The 24,001-nt window shown below is 42.3% G+C and overlaps 1 protein-coding gene and 2 long non-coding RNA genes across 3 annotated transcripts in view; 2 read left to right on the forward strand and 1 right to left on the reverse strand.

The window, feature by feature from the left end:
- LOC125724042 (tripartite motif-containing protein 16-like) overlaps window positions 1–9,004 on the reverse strand; it is a 178,415-nt gene extending 169,411 nt beyond the window's left edge. The window contains exons 1-4 of the mRNA XM_049000962.1: window positions 8,414–9,004; window positions 3,819–3,914; window positions 3,017–3,250; window positions 2,686–2,845 (exon numbers count right to left, since the gene is read on the reverse strand). Of these exons, the coding sequence (XP_048856919.1) occupies window positions 2,686–2,845; window positions 3,017–3,250; window positions 3,819–3,914; window positions 8,414–9,004 (1,081 nt within the window). The remainder of the gene's footprint in view (window positions 1–2,685; window positions 2,846–3,016; window positions 3,251–3,818; window positions 3,915–8,413) is intronic.
- The window catches only part of LOC125724089 (uncharacterized), a 273,241-nt gene that overhangs the window by 8,455 nt on the left and 240,785 nt on the right, over window positions 1–24,001 (forward strand). The gene's annotated exons all lie outside the window — the stretch shown is intronic.
- Window positions 10,396–12,165, forward strand: LOC125724092 (uncharacterized). Its single transcript, XR_007387138.1, has 3 exons — window positions 10,396–10,553; window positions 10,674–10,829; window positions 12,078–12,165. It is a non-coding gene; the product is annotated as an uncharacterized LOC125724092 (long non-coding RNA).

A 24,001-nucleotide genomic window follows, 5' to 3' on the forward strand; every position in this document is an offset into this window, starting at 1 on the left:
CTCTTGGCGTTTATCTTGTGCATCATTTTCTGAAATACCATAAATCTTCAAATTCCAATGTCGTGAGTAACATTAGATATGGGAAATGTGAGTCTCTTGTAGATCCAGTGTTTCCTCAGCTTTTCCAAAACGACAACGCAGGTGACCCTGTCCTTAAGTTCTTTGCTTCCCATTCAAATAAAGTCTATTGCTTCCTTTACCTCTGTTATCTGTTTTATGTTAACGTTAATGGCTTCTTTCCTTTCTTTGATTTCTTTAGAGTTTCCATCAACCTTTCTTTTCCAGAGCATCTGAACTGTTGTTAATTAACTGATAATTTGGAAAGTCTGGATAGAATAGTAGTTGTCTCTGAGCTGTCAGCTTTCCGCTGTTTAGTGGCAGGGGATTCACAGGGTGTGCTGGGAAGGGAAGGATGATCCTTTTCAAGTGGCATAAAAGCAGTACAGTTATGGCTTTGATTTAAGATAGTTATGGTCTGATCTCGTTGGCGGGTTTTTGGTTGTAGCCATCTTTTTTGTGGTAGCTGATACGTTAACTTTGAGTTTTGTTTCACCTCTTCCATCATATTTTTCTTTTTTCAGAGCCTGTCATCATGACTATGTATAGTTACTGCAGTCACTGGATGATTAAATAAAACCAGACAGTAAAACTGCATATAGTTCATACTACATGGTAAACAAAACAAGTCGGCTTGCAGCTCTAACCAAAGCGTGTTCTTTAGACCGCCATCTTGACTCCCTCCTCCTTCTACATTTAATGCCACAACCTCATACTAACACGTCAGACTGGAAACGAAGGAACCGACCAAGATGGTTTTCTCGCACTGCCCCCTGGTGGACATGACCTTTAATCCTCCAGATAGATGTAAACTACGCACGCAGGTGTAGTCGTGTGAAGTCATGGCCCTAAAGCACAGACTTAGGAGATGTTCAGTGTCACAACCAGTTTGTGGAAAGACTGCAGGTGCCGTCTTAGGACAATATTAATGAATTTCAAAAAAAGTACACTCAGCGAATGCACAAAAAGAACAAACGTGAAGGAAGCCCCCCCGCTCATAGATACCGTAGCTCACACAGGATAAGGATGCAGATAAAAAGAGCTGTTACTGTCTGGTACCAAAAGTTCAGTCAGACAGCTCTGACTTGCACTCTATCTCTACTGCCTGTATCCACTCTTGTCTGGGTAAAGGCTCCCCGTTTGTGTGTAAGTCAGTTTATTTCTGCTTGATGTTTTTCTTCTGTCCTTTTAACAGTCGCGCAGTTGAAGATGCCAATAACTGAACTTTGCAATCTGCCTCATGATCTCCTCGCCACTCAAGTGCCACAATATTTTATTTATTAGACTTGCAGCATGGTTTTCATTTACAATACAAAGTTACTCCGATAATAAGTTGACTAGTTGTTTTACTGCTGGCACCGGAAATATTAGACAAAACTATATTGGTTATTGACTGAATTATCCAGGTATGCGGACGGTTGGCCCCTCCCACTTGCACTGATGTTATCAGAATTATTTTTTTTTTGTTTTGTGGTGGCCTGTGGCCTTGTGCCTTTGACCAAATCACAGCCATAATATATCGGAGTATCTTCTCATATGTCATTGCTTAATTATACTGCACTCATAAAGCATTCTAAACACAGCTATAAATATTTATAAAAAAGCATAACACATTATAGCCATAACGCTTTATGAATGCTTTATGACACACTCATCTATAAGGCACTATAGATACATTCATAATGCAATACAAAGCATCCTTAATGCTTATACCGATCATTATAATGCATTATGAAGGTATTGCATTAAAGATGACAGCTTCAATAAATCATTCGTTATGCATAATAAGCCATGATTATAATGGGGGCGGCATGGTGGTGCAGTGGAAAAGCACCCTGAATAAACTTGCCTTACTTTGCAATTGGATTCAAAATCAACTGAGATAAAAAAAGCTCATGTAAATGTGAAAGACCAGGAGGCAGCGGGAGAGAGAAAGAGAAGCTCCACTAGCAGAAGAAAATGAAACACAATAAAACACACTCCACCTCATACAGGGAGAGAGAAGCGAGTGTGTGAACAGACTCACAGTGTAAGAATTCTGCTCTGGTCCTGGGCACTAATACCGGTAGGACGGTGTCTTTGGTAACTAGAAGGAGACAGAGAGAAACAGGGATGTGAGTAAAAGGAATTTACTTGTGGGAGATGGACTTCACTCACTGTGGAGATAACAACAGTGGGGTATTATCATTATGAGGGACAATAACAGGCATTTTAACAAACTGCAAATCATGGTAAGTTACACATAATACAGATTTTAGGTTTCTATAATGTAGAAGAAACATGTTTCATGTGATCTTGGTTTTGCAGCCAGTAGAATGTGAAGCTCTTTCATCAGTTATCACAAAGATTTAAACTTACTGAAAATAAACTGACTTGGTCACACAAATGTGAGGCTGACTGTACTGCATACTCTCTCTGCATGGTCTACATCGGGGGGCAATCTTACCCGCAAAGCACCAGTGTGTACGCAGGTCTTTGGGGTAACCTTTAGGTCAGCTGTTCAACCCCAGGTGTGAGACCCTTCAGCCAATCAGTCCTCTAATTAGTAATCCAGCAAAACCCCACAGACAGCTCTGATTGGCCACCCCTGGTCTATATTAACATGAACAGACTAGAAAATTTATTAACCTGCGTGATGGATCTCTGCCATTTTCATTCTGCAAACATTCTCCAGTTGATCTTTCAGCTCAGAAACCGCCTTCCTCAAATTCCCAAAATAAGATCTTGGACTGACAGAGATTCTGGGTCCAAATCCAGCCTCAGGAGTGACAGGAAGAGCCTGGCGCCTCTACAGACACACAGTCTGATTAAACAGATTCATCAATGCAGATGTGTATTGCAATCTAATTAACAAGATCATTAACATCTGACTAATGACAGACTAGTTGAAATACAAATGACAATATGCATCCATTTGAATACTCTGGTTTTCTTATTGCCAAAGTAGCTGTTCTGTTACCTGGAGGAAATGGATGTGATCCTCTGTATGTGAAAGCTGCTCCAGCTCAGAGTGTCTCCTCTTCAGTTCATCGATCTCCTGCTTCAGTCTCTCCATGTCTCCTTCAGCCTGACTCACTGCAGCCTTCTCCTGATCTCTGATCAGCTGTGTCACCTCAGAGCGTCTTCTCTCAATGGAGCTGATCATCTCAGTGAAGATCCTCTCGCTCTCCTCCACTGCTGACTGTGCTGAGGTCTGTTGGTGACACAGGGAGCAGAGGACGGTAAAGTACAATTGGCCCCTTTTGAGACTCCAGAGAGCCTCATTGTACAATAGAGATGCAATAGGAGGCATAAAAACAGCACAGGGCTGGGGTTTGGAGCGACACCATGCTGGATGCCTCAGGTACTGAAACCCAGCCAGCACTGATTGGAAATGATCCCTCATTAAGCTCATACACTGTCAGCTGCAGGGATTTGGCAGAGACTGGTGGCTGTATGGGGCAGGTTGGTTGTCACCATTAGCTCTCAGTTTAATAGGTGACTTTTTCTGTGTTTATTTGCATTATGCTGGGTTGCGAAAAGTTGCATTTTTCTCAAATGGGCTTTTAATGGTATTTTTTTAAATAAATAAGTTACTACTGCTACAAGACTTGGTTAAATTCTGTAATCTAGCAACTTTATCCCACTGACTGAGAATAACCCAGAGCAGCATTAATTTGATTAATCCGCGCAAGTCTGTAAATCTGCAATCTGTTGAATCTGACAGAAGATTCAATATGATCACAAGCCAGCTGTTATCTTCTCCTCAGGTTCATACTCACAGTGAATGAGGCCACAGCCTCCCTCAGCTCCTGCAGCTCCTTCTCTCTCATCTGAATTCTCTGCTGAAATTCCCTCTGTGTTTCACCCATTTGTTTCTACAGATAAGAAAAAAAATGACAAAACAAGTTTGTTTCATTAGCTGAGATCACATTCATCAATCATCCTGTCCAGGGTGGACCCCAGCCTTGGGCCCTATACTGCCTGGGAAAGGCTCCAGGCACTCCCCCTGACCCTGACCTGGATTACCGGTTAGGAGATGGATGGATGGATGGGTGGATGGATTGATATCCGTAAATGATTTATTGACTGTAGGTAGGATTCAATGGACATAGACACTTTGGTCCTGTTTCCACCTGGTATTAGCATGCGTCCTGGGTGATCCAATCACAAGTGGACAGCGCTAATTACCCAGGACGCATTGAAGATGCATTGAGTTCCGATCACTCAACCAACATTGGGAGGTGGTCTGGGCCGCATATGGCCACATTCTTATAGCAGTGTGAAGGCGAATGTGTCCTGAGTGTCATGCCCCGCTTGTCCGATCCTCCTGTGTGGCTACGCCCCCTCACCTACCCCGTGTGGATTCCCCATGTTCACCAGCTGTTTCCTGTTGCTGTAATTAGTTCAATGTATTTAGTCCACGTACAGCATCAGTTTGTTTCCCCAGTCCGGTCGTTAACGTTACATGTGTTTTGTAGTGTGTTACCCCGTGAATAAATCGTTTTTGTTCGTATCCACAGCTTCCTTCGCCTACTTCCTTGTGCCAGACGTGACACTGAGCTGCACTGCAGGACCGGCTACTCAACTGACGTCCTATTTGATTGATGTCAGATCGCATGTCAGTTGATAATGGGCCACTGTGTATAAACTGCACTGTGCACAACAATAATGCATCTTTTCTCCTGCGATACTGAAAAATTTGAATCTGCTGGGAAGTTGGTTTAATATTGGACTGTTGTGACCCATTCATATGGAAACCGTGTCATAGTGTACATCACTGATGTTCCATGCAAATTCAGAAAGGAAAATGTGTAAAATGGGATTTATTAAAGATGTTTCAGAATTTGCACAGATCATATATTTAATGTGAATGTTGGGGCGCAGCCTGGTGCAGGCAGGGAAACAAGGTGACGATGCACTTAAAAGGTCCAAGACAAAGGGAATTAAGGAGACTGAACCAAACTGGAAAGACACAAAATAAAGGAACAATAAGGGGTCAAAACTCACCAGGGATAAAGTAGCTAAGAAAATGACACATAAACTAACAGAGGGAATGGGGCAGCTAGTGATGTTAAGCTTGACACTGAAAAAAAGCGATTCACTGCATTCTGAAGCACAGCTTCAGTTTCCTCCGTTCCACCCTGAACATGTGACCATGGTCATCTGAAGCTTCTTTCTGCACTCAACCATCTGACTGCTTTGGAAACTGAAAATGTGGCACAATCCTCATTACCGGTTTCAAACCTGTTGTACAGCACATATTTCGACATACACACACACTGCAGCGTAAGTTTTAATCATCATAATAATTTAACAATAATTCATTTTCAATAATTAATTTAATAATAATAATAATTATTATTATTAGTCATTATTGTGTCCAAGGTTCAGTTTAATTGTATGAATACATAATATCAGATTTGGGTGAGGGTATTACCCAATAATCTGTATAATTTTCCCAGTATAGAGACCAAGAAACAAATGATTGATGAGCCTTTGGTCAATATGCACAACACTTCACCATAGTGGATAACGCAGGATTTAGGGAGGTTGTGGGTATCCTGGATCCAACCTACATTCTCCCATACAGGCAAACATGAAAGGGTTTGGTGACAGAAACATTTAAGATAGAAAAAGAGAAAGCAAAGGAAGAGGTGAGAAAGGCCAAAGCAGTAAGTCTAACATCTGACATGTGGACATTCATACATATGGAAGCTTATTTAGCAGTCAAATGCCATTTTATAAATGATAAGACTGAGCTGTCGACCGTATTACTGGGAGCAGGAAAGTTCCCAGAGTCTCATTCTGCAGAAAACATGGCTGCAGTCAAGGCAGCCTGATGGAGGAGTGGGGAATACAGAATAAAGTCCGATGGCTCACACTGACGCTGCACAAAATGTGATTGTCTGTGTCAGACACACAACTTGCAGTGTACATGCACTGAGTTTGGCTGTGAAGTAGAACATAGAACAGACACAAGTATCTGACAATATCAGATCCAAGGTAAGACAGATTGTGCCTGACCAACTTCAGAACCAGTACAACTGCTAGAGAAAGGCTTTGTCAAATCCAGCAGCAGATGGGCAGACCCACTCTGAGAATGATTACAGAAGTGGAAACCAGCTGGAATATCACCTATTCAATGCTGCAATGATCACATGATCAAGGAGAACCAGTTGGAGCTGCATTGGTCACTCTGAAGACAGAGCTCACATAGCATAATGACACTGGCCACACTGCTGGGTCCAAGATATAAAACTGCAGGTTTCTGTAGCCAATCTAATGCTCAGGCTGCTGTACCAAACTAAGAAAGAGACAGATGTGACACATAAGACAATTAACCAATAACAACAGTGCAGGGAAAACAGGCAACAAGTGCAGTAACTTATATTAATGAACACAAGACTAGGAAAACTCCCACAAACAAAGTAAGAAACACACACAAGGAATTCAATACTTAGAAAGTACAGAAACATGTGGAACATAATAAAACAAGGGACAAGCTTCACAAGCAGAACAGAGAACTAATAAACACTGGGAAGAACAGAAAAGCAATAATTAAATGATAGAGATGAGGTTGGTTCCTGACCTGCCTCAAACCCATGACCAGCTGGTCCCAGCCTCTATGTCACACACTCATCCCATTGAGCCAAATGCAGCCATGTGGGGAAAAGGAAGAACACACTAGGGCCAAAGACGATGAGAGGACAAAGGGGATGGACAGCGATGGCTGCTGGTCACACGGGGAAGAGACCCAAGGACAGGCACTGAGATGAAGCTTCATTATTTATGTCAAAGCTGCTCCACGCGTTATTAATATTAGTGAAATGTGCAGGGAAAAATTTACAATAATGTAAAATTAAAGCGTGTAGGTAAGAATGTGTGTTCAGTAGCCTAGAAAATGGATGTGTGAATAGAAACATATAATAACAGTGTCATTGTTTATGTAGTTTTATATTGGGCTGTCTGGGGGCTTGAATTCCTGTTTAGATATTCAGTCCCACTCCAGCCCTGACTACTTTTACTTCACTTGTTCCAAGTCAGACATATAATTCAGCATATCAGACAAAACAATGAACCTCTTTGTTAATATTTTCATAAATTTTGAGCTTCACTGGTTATCATTAAAAGCCAAAATATTATCCTATGGCAACCAACACAATGCATTAAAGGCTGAGCCCTTTAACCTTGAATAGAAAAGTATTAATCTACGTATTTCTTAGTACCGAAAGACCTTTTTTAACATGTACATTTGTACTGTGTTGATGCAGGTAAGGTAAGGTAAGGTACGGAGGTAAGGAGCACACACTGAGTACAGTGCCTTACCGCACCCACCACACGACGAACCACCTCAGGGATGAGAACCTGAGTGCAGCCGTGCAGTGGGTGACACCTCAGCACCACACCAGTCCCAATGGAACAGTGTGAGTTTTATCCAGTGGCTGCAGTGCCAATCCTGCAAAAAACCTCTTGATGCAGTATAAAAATGCATGGCGATAATGTGAAAAGTTAAACTTTATTGTGAAAATAATCCATCCATCCATTTTCCAAACCGCTTATCCTACTGGGTCACGGGGGGTCCGGAGCCTATCCCGGAAGCAATGGGCACGAGGCAGGGAACAACCCAGGATGGGGGGCCAGCCCATCGCAGGGCACACTCACACACCATTCACTCACACATGCACTGTGAAAATAATATTTTATAATAATGATCGTCCAATGAAAATCGCAACATTATTACGAAATTTAATACAATACGTAAATTGTACAATAAAAAAATTATACATAGAATACAAGTGTTATTATGAAATATAATACCTTTTATGAAATTTTTTAAAAATAAAAGGATACATTATTGAAATCTTTATCATTTTATTTATATTTTTTGATATACTTATTTATTTGATTTTGAGTATCATGGCGTTCCGTACCAACATCTTAGGCAGGCGCGGCCTTAAAGGGCACCGCCATCTTGAATTCTGAGGTCAGGGTTGTGTAGATTCCTCTGACTTCAGTGGCCTGTACTACTGTGGCCCTAGTGAGTTCTTCTGTACTATGAAGGGTTACTGGCTTGTCAGGGTAACTTGTCGGATTTAAGGTACCACAGTTTAAATGGACTTCATATTCGTTCACTTACATTTTTCCCAGACTACCTTAAATCCGTCAAGCTAGTAACCAAACAAGCAGGTCATGACAACTTTACCGAACCAGACTTGTTCTGAGTGTTTCGTAGCAATTACACCAACATGCGTTCAGACAAAATCCATTTATTTAAAATTAACTTTTAGATAATAACAATAATTGATACTTTCACTGATCCCTTTGGGGAAATTCTTTTAGATAGAAAGGGGAAATTCTTTTAAATTAGCCTCACCTGTATCTCTGCCTTTCCTGTAGCAGCTGAAACTGTATCATGGCCTCTGTGTTCATCCATGACACACAGCAGACAGATACACTGCTGGTCGGTACGGCAGTAGATCTCCAGCGGTTTGTCATGGTGGGAACAGACCTTGTCCTTCAGATGGCTGGTGGCATCAATGAGCTTGTGCTGTTTTGCATGGTGGAGTTTGTTGTGAAGCTGTAGGTCAGTTTCACAGAAGGAGGCCAGACACACCAGGCAGGACTTGACAGCTTTGTGTTTTCTCCCAGCACAGACGTCACACTCGACATCTCCAGGTCCAGCATACTGGTCAGCAGGAGTAGCTGCTTGTAGTCCAGTCTTCTTCAGTTTCTCCACCATTTCAGCCAGTATGGTGTTTCTGTTCAGAACAGGTCTGGGTATGAAGGTCTGTCTGCACTGGGGGCAGCTGTAAACTCCAGCATGATCCTCCTGATCCCAGCAGCTCTTAATGCAGCTCGTACAGTAACTGTGTCCACAGGGAATCGCCACTGGATCCTGTAGTAGATCCAGACAGACTGCACAACTGAACTCGTTTACATCCACTGCAACTCTGGCTTCTGCCATTTTACCACAATCACTGATAGGATTCAATTTCGTTTTTTCTCACAGTCGTCTGTGTGTGACAGTGGGAGGAACTTCCTGCTTCTCAGGCTGCAGTAGGTGTGGTTTTGGGCTGAGGCCAGACTGAGAAGAGCAGACTGGGCTAATACTGGATCTGCAGTTTATGAACAAAATAGTACATTATACAAACTGTACCCACAGCTAACATTTATTTTTCTTTTATGAGAATAACAGTTACTGACATTGTTTTGCTATAAACAAACTATAATCCTACTCTTTGATTTTGTACAGTAGATAGAAATTATGTATAAAGGTATAAGAGAGCAGATCTACTGAGAATGAATTTCTGTGTCTGTTTAGAAACATGTTTGGGATCATGTGGTTTCAGGTGAAACATGCAGGGATGTGCAATTATAGACAGACTGTGTCAGGATTAGACAGAACAAGCTTTGGCAAGTGCTGTCAATGCACAGATTTGTTTTTTTACATTCTTCTATACACTGTAAAAAGTGATCTGGGGTTTTAGTCAGATGGGCTAGTGTAATCATGCTGAGTGAACTCATTGCTCATTGTGACTAAGTAAGATCAGTTAGAACAACTCCAACTCACAAAAATACTCATGAACTCAAAATATTTCGTTCAATTAACTGCAAAAAATGTGTTGCAATCCGCATTTTACATAACACGCATGTGCACTAATGTTGCGCCAGGGTCACATGACACACAAAGCCCGATGAAGAAATTGCCCGCCATTTCGTCAAAATTGGAACCACAATGCTGTTAACAAGCAAGTACCTGGACACAGTTTATTAGGAAATATAGTTAATTAATAAACTATTCTGTCTTACACGGCCAGTTACCATAACCTTTTATCCATATTTTATATTTAGTTCGTTGTGGTTATTGGACATAGATTAGCAGCTTAGGTAGCTCTGGCTAGCCGTTGGTTGGATTTTTTATGATGATGTGATAATTTGGCTAACTTTTAACATGCCGCGTTTTATTTGTAGTATAAGGTTAAGGGTGAGTGGATACGCGTATATTATAGCAAACTGATCTCGCTTCAAGCGAAAATCCGTTTCAATCACTGGAGTGTTTTAACGTAAACTGCGTTCAATCATGCATGTATGTGTAGCAGAGAAGTTGTTAAATCTTCAATATTTATATAGCTCATAAATCATTTCACCAATAACGGGATAACTATAAGGAAGAGATTATTTAACAATCTTGTTTTGTTGAAGATCCTATTCAATGTACGTAGATTGTGCTTTTTTTTGTTCGCATTATTGGAAGCTCTTGTGAATTTTGTTTTTTGTCGCCATGCTTACTTAAAACGGAAAGTTTTACCCTCTGAGGAGAGGTAGGTGGCTTGTTCTATGTTCCTGAAATATTTATTAGTTATATATACTGAAACGAGTTTAATCATATGTGATTCAAGCGGTTGTGGGTTAACATGTAATCTCCTTCCTCTATAGTGCCTTCTTGAAGATTTCATTCAGCACAAAGTACGGTAGCCTGAAAAGAGAAGACCGTCTACAAAGGCAAGGGCAATGTTGAGTATTGTTTCTGGACAGCTTGCTGGAATGTAAATATTACTGTCACTTATATTTAAGTAAATAGTGAAAGGCCAGTGTACTGTCACAAGTTTTTAAAATGTCCCTTCTTATTGTAGATCGTCAAAGAATTCACCAGGCTGATGTCTATGGACCTCACTTTGTTCTATGAGCGTTTGGACAGTCACCTGCTCAGACTTCTTCAGTTGTTGAGGTCAAAGCGCTTTGAGGGGAGTAAAGAAATGACATCCTTACTGGAGAGCCTTGACAAGGATGTGAGTATATTTCTGCTGGGTCTTTGTGGTCATACAGGTGCTTCTTGGATACCTCGGGTATGCTGTGCTTGTTCCATGTTGTGAAAAGCTCTCTGCATGAGTGGAATATAGTCTCAGTCAAACATTTCAAATCTTATCAACCAAAGGTGCTGCACACTGTGTCACTTTCATCACATATACATGCACAATTTTTTTACTACTCAGAGCTCAAACTTCAGGGGTTTGAACAAAACTAAAATGCTTTTATTTGACATGGTAATCTGTAGCATAATGGTTAGGGAACTGGCCGCGTGATCAGAAGGTCGCAGGCTTGAGTCCCAGACTGTTAAAGGTACCACTGGTGAGCAAGGTACCATTCCCAAGCCCTGGACCCTGGCTGCTACCTATGTTAGCCGCCCGCTGCTCCTTCAGATGTGTGAAATGCGGAGGTCACATTTTGTTGTGGTGCTGTGCTGTGCTATGTTCACAATGACAATCACTCAGTTTTTCACTTTTCTTTCATTATGTGTGTAAGGTGAACACCCTGCAACTGGCAGGTCTTCATCACTCATTGTTAGCAGTAGTTTACACACCTATATTATGTAACAAGTTGGGTGGGAGAATGGATCTTTTATGACTAGGGAGAAGGAGTGGGGATGGAAAGAAGTGAAGGAGAGAGAAAATGAGGGGTAAACTCTTACTTCACCCTACTGTTGATTTATCACTTTCTTTTTACTTTTAGGTAGGGATGCACGATATTTATCGGACAGATAATTTATCGGCCGATATTTTTATTGCCCCGAAAAAATACATTAAATCTGATAAAGTTGGCTAATAGAATTGGTGAAACTGCTTGCTGGCAGATAGCGCCTTTTAAAAGGGGGCATTTCACTCATGATGTCTGACTGGAAACAAGCGCCAGCACACCACCAACACACCTTCATCGGTCTACAAAAACAAGCACCTGCATAAAACCGTATCAGTGACATCTTTCACCATGTAAATGCTCACTCCCACATGGAACTCCAGCACGTGCTACAGTTCAGTCAAATCCTCCCTTTTACAACTCATATTTTAGCTGATTGATAGCAGCATCCAGCATTCTGCTTGCAACACTGCCACTTGCTTGATATGTTCAGTGTTAATTACGGACATGTGTTCATCACCTTATTGTGATGCAGCTTAGTGTCGTGCGCAAAATTTTTCTTATTGTGTATCCCCAGTTTTAGATTTCAAACTAAAATAAATATTACTCGTGTGTTTTGGCAGGTATCAAACCAAAAGAAGAGGGCAACAGCTTTGCATGGTCTACCGTGGTACATGAAGGAAAATCCATCTGCATTCATGAAGATGTGTGAGGTAAGAAGTGTCATGTCATCCAAAAAGCTAATTCACATGGAGCAGGGATACACTTGTGCATTATTTGGCAAAACTTTCCTAAAGAACAAACCCTTGTATTTTTTCCTAAAGCCCACTGATCCTGAGGAGGATGTCATCAGGGGAATGCTCACTGGAATACTCTTAGTTGCTGAGGATGTGAAGGAGCCCCTTCCTACAATGATATTGCCATTGTGGTTGAAGAAATTGTCATTCGCCACTTGCGAGATGTACCCAGTGCTTTTGTCAATCTGATGGGACTGCTGTACATTCTGAACATTGACTATCCAAAAGACTTGAAGTACACTTTTGAAGTAATTCAACGACTATTCATGGGAATAGGGCTGGACGCATGCACTGCCAGAGTCCACTCTCTGAAGAATAAATTGTTCATTTAATTAGATAATGCAAGCATCTTCATTGGTTATGTTTTGATTTTCTGTGTCTTGATGTTCTTGCTGATCTTTGAAGCAAATGTGTCTATATACTTGCTTATATTTACTTATACACTTTATGTATTTCAGCCCTATTCCCGTGAACAGAGACATTTTTGTAATATTTAAAGTATCTCTTTAATGTATCAGCAAGACACTATATTATTTTTATTATTATTTTTTGGCAGCTGTACAATTGACATTTGATATTTTTTGTTGTGGCTGCTCTGTTCAGAGGAAATGTGTCTCTGAGACACTATTTTATTTGGTTTTAAAGGAGCCTTGAACGGAGTTTACATTTGAGCAGTACCTGTACTTTTGATGTTAAGATAGTTGACCATGTGTCTTAGTTGACATTTGTCTGCAGTTGAGAATAAATATTCCAGATTGAAATATGTCTTGGGTTATTTTCTATGCTAATATTTGTTGGACTACTTCTTTTGTAGATTAGTAGTAGCTTTGTAGGTATTATTTGCATATCCTGGTAGGTTTTGTAATGCTCTATCAACCTCTGTAAACTTAACCAAACTAAATTTGAGGACTAAGTTGAAAAAAAAATAAGTATTTTATGTTGAGCAAGCATGATTCACATTTGTAAAAACAACTTAATGAATTAAGTTCACCCAGCATTGGTTTGTTATTTTAGCTAATCTTTTTTAATCCAAATTATTTGACACAAAATGTTCAGTCAACATGCTTCATGTTGTATCAACAAATTATTTTAATTGTAGTTAATTTATCACTTTACATAGATATGACTTAACTCTGTCAAAGCAACAAGATGACTTGACTAAGTCAAGTTGAGTCAATGAATAATTTTTTACAGTGTATATAATATTCATGAAAATAAAGGGTGTAGCACATATATGTCATTTCTTCCTTTCTTTCTGAGTGTTTGTGCTGGGAGTATATTTGTGTCAGGAAGGAGATTCAGGTGACCAGGTTCAGAGTGAAAATTTTTATCATCCAAAATAATTCCATACTCTAATAATGAAAATTTATTCTAGATATTCATTGAACACTATTAAGTTAAAGTCACATAATTAAGCCAAAAGTTAATGGACCAGCTTCAGCCATCCCCAGGAACAGAAAGATAAAATATCAGGAGTATCCAACAAAGTCCAATAACCGCTTATCCAGTACAGAGTTATGAGACACACACATCACAGGAAGCACAGAGCACAAGGCAGAGACACCCTGGATGGGATGCCAGTCCATCACAGGGCAAACACTCACTCACATGCTGAGGATAATCAAGAGACACTAATTCACCAAACTGCATGCATGAGGAAACCGGAGGAAACCCACAAGAACACGGGAAGAACATGCAAGCTGAACATGCAGAACCAGAAGTGGGAACCACACCCACAAGCCTGGAGGCGTGAAGTGAGAGCAGCTGGTCTGAAGTCCTGAAGTGAGCTGGAGCACCCTTTCTTTGGAACAGTGTGGAGCCGTCCTCCATTACTGTTTATCCTGTACAGGGGGGTGGGCAGCCTGGAGCCTGTCCCAGGTGGCACAGGGCAGGGGACACAATGGACAGGATACTAGTTTATAGCAGAGCACAAACTCACACATACGGACTCACACTAAGGGAAGCTTAGAGATCCCAATCAGCTGATCGCAGTTTCATGTTTTCCAAAGTAGGAGGAGAAAGCCCACATTGGAAGAACATGCAGACTTCACACATACAGCAGGAGGGACAGGAAACAAGCCCAGAGACAGAGGTTACACCCCGAGACCCCACACCCCCCCACAATCACACATACTGTTAGGATTTATTTAAAAGTTACATTTTAATGCTACAAAATTATGACTGACTATGAACTTCATATTACAGAACTGTGTTGGAATTTATGCTGACTTTAAGAATGTTACCTTACAGGATTTACCTGTTTCTGTGCCCTGTACCTACAGTAAGGAGCTGTGATCTCTGTTCCTTTAAAGCAGACATACTCACTCACATATGATTACAGTTCTAGTACTTAGCAGATACTGTTACCGAAAGTGAACAAGTGAGGCAAACATGACACTGCAAACATGCCGCTGTCAAGGTGCTGCCTGGGCACTAGTGCAGCTAGGCTGGTATTTCTGGGCTCCACAGACATCACTGGCGGTTGGTGTCATGGTCACCGGGATGAAAGACTCGTGCAGCAGGTGTTTGTCAGGCAACAAACAGGGACTTACTGGGATCAGGATGGGAGGCTATGGAACCGGCAACACATAAGGCACAACATCAGTGATCAAACTGGGGAACACAGGACCAGGAAGCACTTAAATGCAGGACTAATGATGGAAGAGACTGGAGGCAGCTGGGAGTGTTTAACACGAGGGCTGGAACGAGACGTGAGACCAACAAGCAGCAAACATGGCCTGTTAGAGCCACATCAGGGAGGAGGCGGGATATTTAATTACATTTTTATATAGCGCCTCACAGAGTCGTCCCAAGGCACTTTACATAGATGTGTAGTCATACATTACAACATCATTAAAGACAGTAATACACAACGGGAAAAATGAAAGAAAGATATTAAATAAAGAAAGTCAGATGACAACGGAGGAGAGGAACCAAAAAACCCCAAGTAAGGAGAAAAATAGACCTCTGGGGGTCCATGGACAACTGGCTGCCCAACCCCCCCAGGCAGACTAATATTACTGAGAACAGAAAAGAGTGGAGCTGCTTGCTAAAGGCCAGGTGTGAGGTGTGATTAAAGTCTGTCAATAAGCCTGTTCTCCACACTGGCCTGTGTAGGGTGACACTCAAGGCTGCACCCAGGATGACACAGTTAGCAGGTCCCATTCGCAGTGTCACCCCTCCATGGGACTGAACCAGGACTCCAGCTCAGATGGTGCCCCCCCCCCGGGCAGCACCTGGAAATGTGGGGAGGCAGACAGCATGGATGGTCAGAACATGCGTTGGCACAAAAATGGCATTGCTTAATGTGACAGTACCCCCCCACCCCACCAAAAGCATGCGCTCCGGCCATGAAGTCCAAGGGGGTTAGACAACAGGGATGGAACCAGACTGGATACTGGACTAGACAGGGGACGACAGAACAGATGGTAGACAGGACAAGGCCAGACAAGACTAGACAGAACACTAGACAGACAGCAACACCAGACATAAGACCAATAGCAGGACATCACTAAGGACATGGAGCGGATAAAGGAAAAGCTAGGAACCACAGGTACAGCAGTCCTGTCAGACCCCAAAACAGGACAGACAGGTGGAGGGTCAACAAGAACAGGGGCACAGGATGCAGAAGACAAGGAGAGATACAGGCAGGACAGAGCAACAAGACAAACACTGAGGCACAAAAAAGAATAACATGGGGCATCCAGGGAAGCCAGGCAAAGACTCGGGGCTGGGGACCCTCCTAGGCCCCTTTCCAGGTGAGGCTGAACTCCGCCGAATCACAGGACCAGAGGGTCTGGGAGGGCCAGCAGGGCCGGAGGACGTGAGGGGTGGAGGGACGATGAGAGAACCGCAGAGCAGTAGGGCAACAAGGAGACAACAGGACAGGAACAGGAAGATGGCAAGGGACATACAGGGCAAGAGCAGAGACTGGCACCCCCTCTCTGGGAGACAGACATTCTCCCTGCCGCTTTCTTGGACTCCTGTCTACACGATGTTAATGTGATCACTATGCAACCTTTAGCCCACTGTTATTTTCCTTGATTATGTTATTATACAGGGCAGGTCAGGCCGGGGGAGCAGACGCTGATGCAGCGCGTTGCCGCAACAACCACACGTCCAAACTGCTGGAAATCCTGGCCGGCGACCCCCCAGGCAGACACACGGTCGAATCCCACCCTTATTATAATTACTTTTATATGCAGTAATTAGGGGGCGGCATGGTGGTGCAGTGGTTAGCACTGTCGCCTCACACCTCTGGGACCCGGGTTCGAGTCTCCGCCTGGGTCACATGTGTGCGGAGTTTGCATGTTCTCCCCGTGTCGTCGTGGGGTTTCCTCCGGGTACTCCGGTTTCCCCCCACAGTCCAAAAACATGCTGAGGCTAATTGGAGTTGCTGAATTGCCCGTAGGTGTGCATGTGTGAGTGAATGGTGTGTGAGTGTGCCCTGCGATGGGCTGGCCCCCCATCCTGGGTTGTTCCCTGCCTCGTGCCCATTGATTCCGGGATAGGCTCCGGACCCCCCGCGACCCAATAGGATAAGCGGTTTGGAAAATGGATGGATGGATGTATGATAGAATGATTAAGCTGTAGCACATTTCAAATAATATTTCATTTGTAACACATTTGTTCTCCAAACTTCTACATTTTTAACCTTTGGCCACAAGATCATCTTCTTCCTGCCAGTATCTTTTCTTTCCTTTGATCCTCGGTTGTTGGAATCTGCTCTGCTGCTTGGAAGTTCCCTGGGGAGTTAGTGTTGGGGGGTTCTGGTGGAATGTGACCGTCGGCAGCCATGGGCTGGATAGCGCTGTGGTGCTCAGCCTGGCTCTGTGCCCTTCTAGTGGCTCTGTGCCCTTTGTTTGCACAAACATTTTGCACACATGACGTTACCCTGCATACAGTATTTCTCGTATTTTACAAAATACAAAAACACTGATCAAAGTCTGTAGAAAAAAACATTTTATTTCATGAAGTAAGTCAAATATGAATCATAAAATACAATTAAAATACTTTTTTTGAATACATGCCTCAGAAATTGCACATCCCTGATTGTGCGTTACCTTCATGCTGCCTTGAAATTTTTGATTTCTTCACTGTAGCCCTATGTTATACAATCTTATCTTAACCTTATGTTAACTGATCCTATTTTTATTTCTTAAATATTCCCTCCACCACCCCCCCTCTAAGGAGGACTGCTTCATTTACAATTAATCTAATCCTATGTTATACAATCTTATCTTAACCTTATGTTAACTAATCCTATTTTTATTTCTTAAATATTCCCTCCACCACCCCCCCTCTAAGGAGGACTGCTTTATTTACAATTAATATAATCCTATGTTATACAATCTTATCTTAACCTTATCTTAATTGATCCTATTTTTATTTCTTAAATATTCCCTCCAACACCCCCCCTCTAAGGAGGACTGCTTTATTTACAATTAATCTAATCCTATGTTATACAATCTTATCTTTACCTTATGTTAACTGATCCTATTTTTATTTCTTAAATATTCCCTCCACCACCCCCCCTCTAAGGAGGACTGCTTTATTTATAATTAATCTAATCCTATGTTATACAATCTTAAGCTTACCGTAACCTATCCTCTTAATCTTATTCTATATTATCTTATCCTCTCTTTCTTATCTTATGCTATGCAATCCTATCTTATTCTTATACTATGTTATCTTATATAATCTTATCCTAAACTTATGGTAATTTATCATGTCTTTGTAAAACATAACATGGTATACAAGTTAAGACTATCTTAACTTGTCCTATCTTAATCTTATCCTATGTTCAACAGTCTTATCTTAACTTGTCCTATCTTTATCTTATTCTATACAATCTTAACCTTATCCTATCTTAATCTTATCCTATAGTACCTTATGCTATAGAACTACATCGTAACATATCCTAATTTTATCTTATCCTAAGTACGTATGACAACTCTCGTGTAATTATGTGCTGAATCTACAGGGAAATGTAGCTATGTGCATCTGACTGATAGCCCATCTCCACACCCATCTCCTGAGCCCTGGGCATGGTACTTAGCTGGTCCAGTGCATCAATAGGAAAGATGAACTCATCTTCATCAATCCTACGCCTCTTGGTTGAATGAGTACCCTCATTATCCTCATTCTTCCCCTGTTTCGCTAAGTTAATTTCATTTAAATATCTGTTCCAAAACTCCTGACACCAGTACTCAGTAAAGCACTTGGCGTCATAGGTCATTTTAGAGTACTTGGTTACATAAAAGTTATACAACCAATTGAATTTTTCCAGGTGAGATGAGGCGGCTGCAGCCTGTGCTGGAGCCTGATGCAGAGGGGTCAGATGAACCATGCCTGGAGCTGAATATGGATGTGGAGCTGGGCTTACAGGTGTAACTAAGTGTGGTGATAAAAGAGAAGAGCCCATAAAAAGAGATGGGGATGAAACAAAAGGGGAGGGGACTGAAGACGGAAATAAAAATGAAGAGGAGGAGAAGGTTGGTGAGCTGGGCTCAGGCTCTAACCCCTTCTGTTTGTCATACCTCCTTCTTCGCCCTGACCGGCCTCCCGCCGTATTTCTACGGCGGCCTGTGCCCTGCTGACCCCTGCTGGTTGCCACCGGGATGGCAGCAGATCCAGGGGAGACAGACTTGGTCAGGGAGCTGGCTGCCGGCGGCCCGGTGCGGCACTTCTTCCGACGGCCAGCATCACTGGAACTGGTTTGTCCTTTGGGATTATAAAGACAGGGGACAGCATATTTAATTAAAATGAATCCCTATGTCACTGTACAACAATACTACATCACAACCATCACAGATATCACACTTTGCAGTCGGTATTGCACACTAAGAAAAATTCTGCCGTCTTTATTGGATACAGGAAACACACGCTTGGGAAACATGCGCTGGTCTTGACTTGGGCCGTCTGCGTTTCAGCAGGGGAACCTGACCTATAAAAACAAGCCAGTTTGTGCACAGATTCCCTGATACGCAGAAGAACAGCAAAAAACAACACTGGAAAGGTTCATGTGCATCAAATATAGCAGCCCACTCAATCCAAATGCTGGCATCAACAACTGATTATTAAGTCAAATCTTTTACATATCTTACACTTTCCATAAGTTGCATTATTTACTCACTCTCAAGGTACCGAAACTAAGATTTCTGCTTTTCATGATTACTACCGCGTTTCCCCGAAAATAAGCCCTAGCATGATTTTTTCAGGATGCTCGTAATATAAGCCCTACTCCAAAAATACGCCCTAGTAACTGTCCCATGGATTGTACGGTAACTAGAATGAGATGCGGTTATACTACGAGAAGGCTACATGGACAAGAGGCGCTCATTTAAGGACAGAGCTATTGCTAAACATGAGAGATTGGGGCCACTGGTTCTACAGGAAACTGAGTTGCGAGATATTCAGGACGGAATTTGGAGCTTGGAAATTTACGATGATGTTCCAGAAGATGACATGACGACTATATACACTGAACAAAAATATAAACGCAACACTTTTGTTTTTGCTCCCATTTTTCATGAGATGGACTTAAAGATCTACAATTCATTCCAGATACACAATATTACCATTTCTCTCAAACATTTCTCACAAATCAGTCTAAATGTGTGATAGTGAGCACTTCTGCTTTGCTGAGATAATCCATCCCACCTCACAGGTGTGCCACATCAAGATGCTGATCTGACATCATGGGTAGTGCACAGGTGTACCTTATACTGCCCACAATAAAAGGCCACCCTGGAATGTGCAGTTTTGTCTCACAGCAAAATGCCACAGATGCCACAAGCATTGAGGGAGCGTGCAATTGGCATGCTGACAGCAGGAATGTCAACCAGATCTGTTGCTCGTGCATTGAATGTTCATTTCTCAACCATAAGCCGTCTCCAAAGGCGTTTCAGAGAATATGGCAGTACATCCAACCGGCCTCACAACCGCAGACCACGTGTAACCACACCAGCCCAGGACCTCCACATCCAGCAGGTTCACCTCCAAGATCGTCTGAGACCAGCCACTCAGACAGATAATGCACGGCCCCATGTTGCAAGGATCTGTACACAGTTCTTGGAAGCTGAAAATGTCCCAGTTCTTGCATGGCCAGCATACTCACCGGACATGTCACCCGTTGAGCATGTTTGGGATGTGCTTGACCGGCGTATACGACAGCGTGTACCAGTTCCCACTAATATCCAACAACTTCGCACAGCCATTGAAGAGGAGTGGACCAACATTCCACAGGCCACAATTGACAATCTGATAAACTCTATGCGAAGAAGATGTGTTGCATTGCATGAGGCAAATGGTGGTCACACCAGATACTGACCGGTTCTGAGTCCCCAGACCCCCAATAAAGCAAAAAACTGCACATTCCAGGGTGGCCTTTTATTGTGGGCAGTATAAGGTACACCTGTGCACTACCCATGATGTCAGATCAGCATCTTGATGTGGCACACCTGTGAGGTGGGATGGATTATCTCAGCAAAGCAGAAGTGCTCACTATCACACATTTAGACTGATTTGTGAGAAATGTTTGAGAGAAATGGTAATATTGTGTATCTGGAATGAATTGTAGGTCTTTAAGTCCATCTCATGAAAAATGGGAGCAGAAACAAGAGTGTTGCGTTTATATTTTTGTTCAGTATATGAATAAACATATACAGTATATAGCAGAATTTTGTTCATGAATAAATTTACCGTCAAATTGTTTACATGGAAAGATACTGTTCGAAGATGACATGATGTCTGTGTTTGAATAAATGTGGATTTTTGTTCATGAATACCGGTAAATATACTGTAGTATGTTATACTTGGGAAAATACGACCTTAATATAAGCCCTAACGCGTCATTTGGAGCAAAAATAAATACAAGACCCTGTCTTATTTTCGGGGAAACACCGTATATGGAGACATATTCACCGGTTACTTTACCACTTTATGGTGATTTTCTCTGATGTTTAAACACAGCACAACCACAGATTTTACTGATTTCATTATATAATACAGTAGACATGCAGAAAGACTCCCGTATATTAAAGCTAAAGGTGAACTACTTTATTATTTAGACATGTACTTCAAAAACAAGATAATACAACAGAAGATTCAAGAAGACTAGTCAACCATATTCTGACTTAAGTACTGAGTTAGTCTGGGCATCATCTTGACATCCTTACCGCGGCCAACTGGACCGGGGATGTATTCCGGGGGGATCCGGACACTGACTGCACCATTCGGCAGCAGCCAGTCAATCCTCTGGAGGTTCACGGTGGTTTTCACGATGGACATCTTTCGCGTCTTCTCTCTTGCCGATAAACTGCAAGTCTGAGTTGCTTTAAATGAAAACTCAAAACGGAATAAGAATTGTTATGATTCGGTTGCTAAGCTACGGTGGCCGCTCTGCGGTAGCCGATTGGTGTCAGCGCGCAACAAAGTCTTCAATCAAATGACAAAACACACATTTACAAAAGTGCAGAAACTTAGAAGTACTACACATTTAGAATGCACGTTCAAATACATACAAGCGCTGAAAATCCGAAATTTCCGAGTAACAAAGAAACAAGACGGACCAATTATGGCTGTGCTATACATCGAACGCTTACGGGATGTCAATGTTATCAAAACAAGATGTAGAATGACACAATACAGTTTGTGTCCGTATAATTTATATATATATATATATATATATATATATATATATATATATATATATATATATATATATTAAAATTAGGTCGCTATTAAAGATTTTGAATAATGTTCCTTCCTTGTAAGTAACGCGAGAGTTTCGGTCGTGAAGTTGTACAGCTTCCCAGAATTCATAGCGATAATTAAACGACCCATTCAGTTAGTGGGGGATTTCATAGTGGGGAATGGGGAGGAGCATTGCGTGCGTTCGACTTGGGCTTAGGTCTGTCTGCAGCTGACGTGAGGTGGAGTAAGATCTACTAGCGGCTGCAGAGGTGTAGTATAAACTGACTGCGGCCCAAGTTGGACAACCAAGGACAAATCCCAGAAAATTAAATAAAACAAAATCAAGATACCCATGTACAAGGCGCGCACTATTTTTCATAGTCATTTTGATAACCAGTGTCTGGGCAGGCCAACCTCGTTGAGAGTAGTAATTGACAAGTAGAAAAGGCTAATTGGTATTAGTAAGCTAAGTTTTCTATTGAACTCTTCCTCCACCTGCTGGTGTATGTTGGTATAACATCAATACATTCCAATATGAGACATCCATCCATCCATTTTCCAAACCGCTTATCCTATTGGGTCGCGGGGGGTCCGGAGCCTATCCCGGAAGCAATGGGCACGAGGCATGGAACAACACATTTACATTTACATTTACATTTACAGGATTTGGCAGACGCCCTTAGCCAGAGCGACTTACATAATTGCTTTGAGACTCTGCAATGAATTTCCGATGCTAGCTCAATAAGGACCCAAGCTATGAATACTATCTCTGAGAACTCCATTGAGTAGTGCAGAATATATATATATATATATATATATATATATATATATATATATATATATATATATATATATATATATATTTTTTAAACACACACCAGAATAAGAGTCGAGAAAGAATATAGAAGTTCTACGTCAGGTATTTCTGAAAAAGAAAAGTTTTGAGTCGTCGCTTGAAGACAGTGAAGGATTCAGCTGTTCGGACATCTAGGGGGAGTTCATTCCACCAATTAGGTGCCAGGACAGAGAAGAGCCGAGATGCGTGTCTTCCTTGTGCCTTGAGGGGAGGAGGGACCAGTCGAGCAGTGCTGGAGGATCGGAGAGATCGTGGTGTAGAGCGGGGTGTGATGAGGTCCTTTAGGTAGGATGGTGCCAGAGAATTTTTGGCTTTGTATGCCAGCATCAGTGTTTTGAATCTGATGCGTGCAGCTACAGGAAGCCAGTGGAGGGAGCGCAGCAAAGGAGTGGTGTGGGAGAACTTGGGAAGGTTGAAAACAAGACGAGCAGCTGCATTCTGAATCAGTTGGAGGGGACAGATGGCGCTCAGTGGTAAACCCGCTAGAAGTGAGTTACAGTAGTCAAGGCGTGAGATGACGAGGGACTGGACGAGTGTCTGGGTAGCCTGAGTGGAAAGAAATGGATGTATCCTCCTGATGTTAAAGAGGAGAAACCGACAAGAGCGAGAAAGACTGGCGATATGTGAGGAAAATGACAACCGATCATCTATGGTAACTCCAAGGTTTCTAGCAGAAACCGAAGGACGGATCAGGGAGTTGTCGAAAGAGATCGCAAGGTCCTGGAGGGGGGATGAGTCAGCCGGGATGTAAAGCAGCTCAGTTTTACTAGTGTTGAGTTTTAGCTGGTGAGTGGTCATCCAAGATGAGATGTCTGCCAAGCATGTAGAGATCTTAGTGGAGACATGAGTGTCTGAGGGAGGGAAGGAGAGGATGAGTTGAGTGTCATCGGCATAGCAGTGGTAGGAGAAGCCATGTGAGGATATAACTTCGCCAAGAGATTTAGTGTAGAGGGAGAATAGGAGAGGGCCAAGAACCGAGCCCTGAGGGACACCGGTGGAAAGACAACGTGGAGTAGATGTGGATCCATTCCATGTCACTTGGTATGTTCGGCCTTCTAGGTAGGAAGCCAGCCAGCGCCAGGCCAGGCCACCAATGCCAAGACTCCTAAGGATGGATAGGAGAGTTTTGTGGTTGACCGTGTCAAATGCTGCTGATAGGTCAAGAAGGATGAGGACAGATGACAGTTTGGCCGATCTG

This window comes from Brienomyrus brachyistius, unplaced genomic scaffold (assembly GCF_023856365.1).
Source record: "Brienomyrus brachyistius isolate T26 unplaced genomic scaffold, BBRACH_0.4 scaffold54, whole genome shotgun sequence".
In the NCBI taxonomy this organism is placed as follows: Eukaryota; Metazoa; Chordata; class Actinopteri; order Osteoglossiformes; family Mormyridae; genus Brienomyrus; species Brienomyrus brachyistius.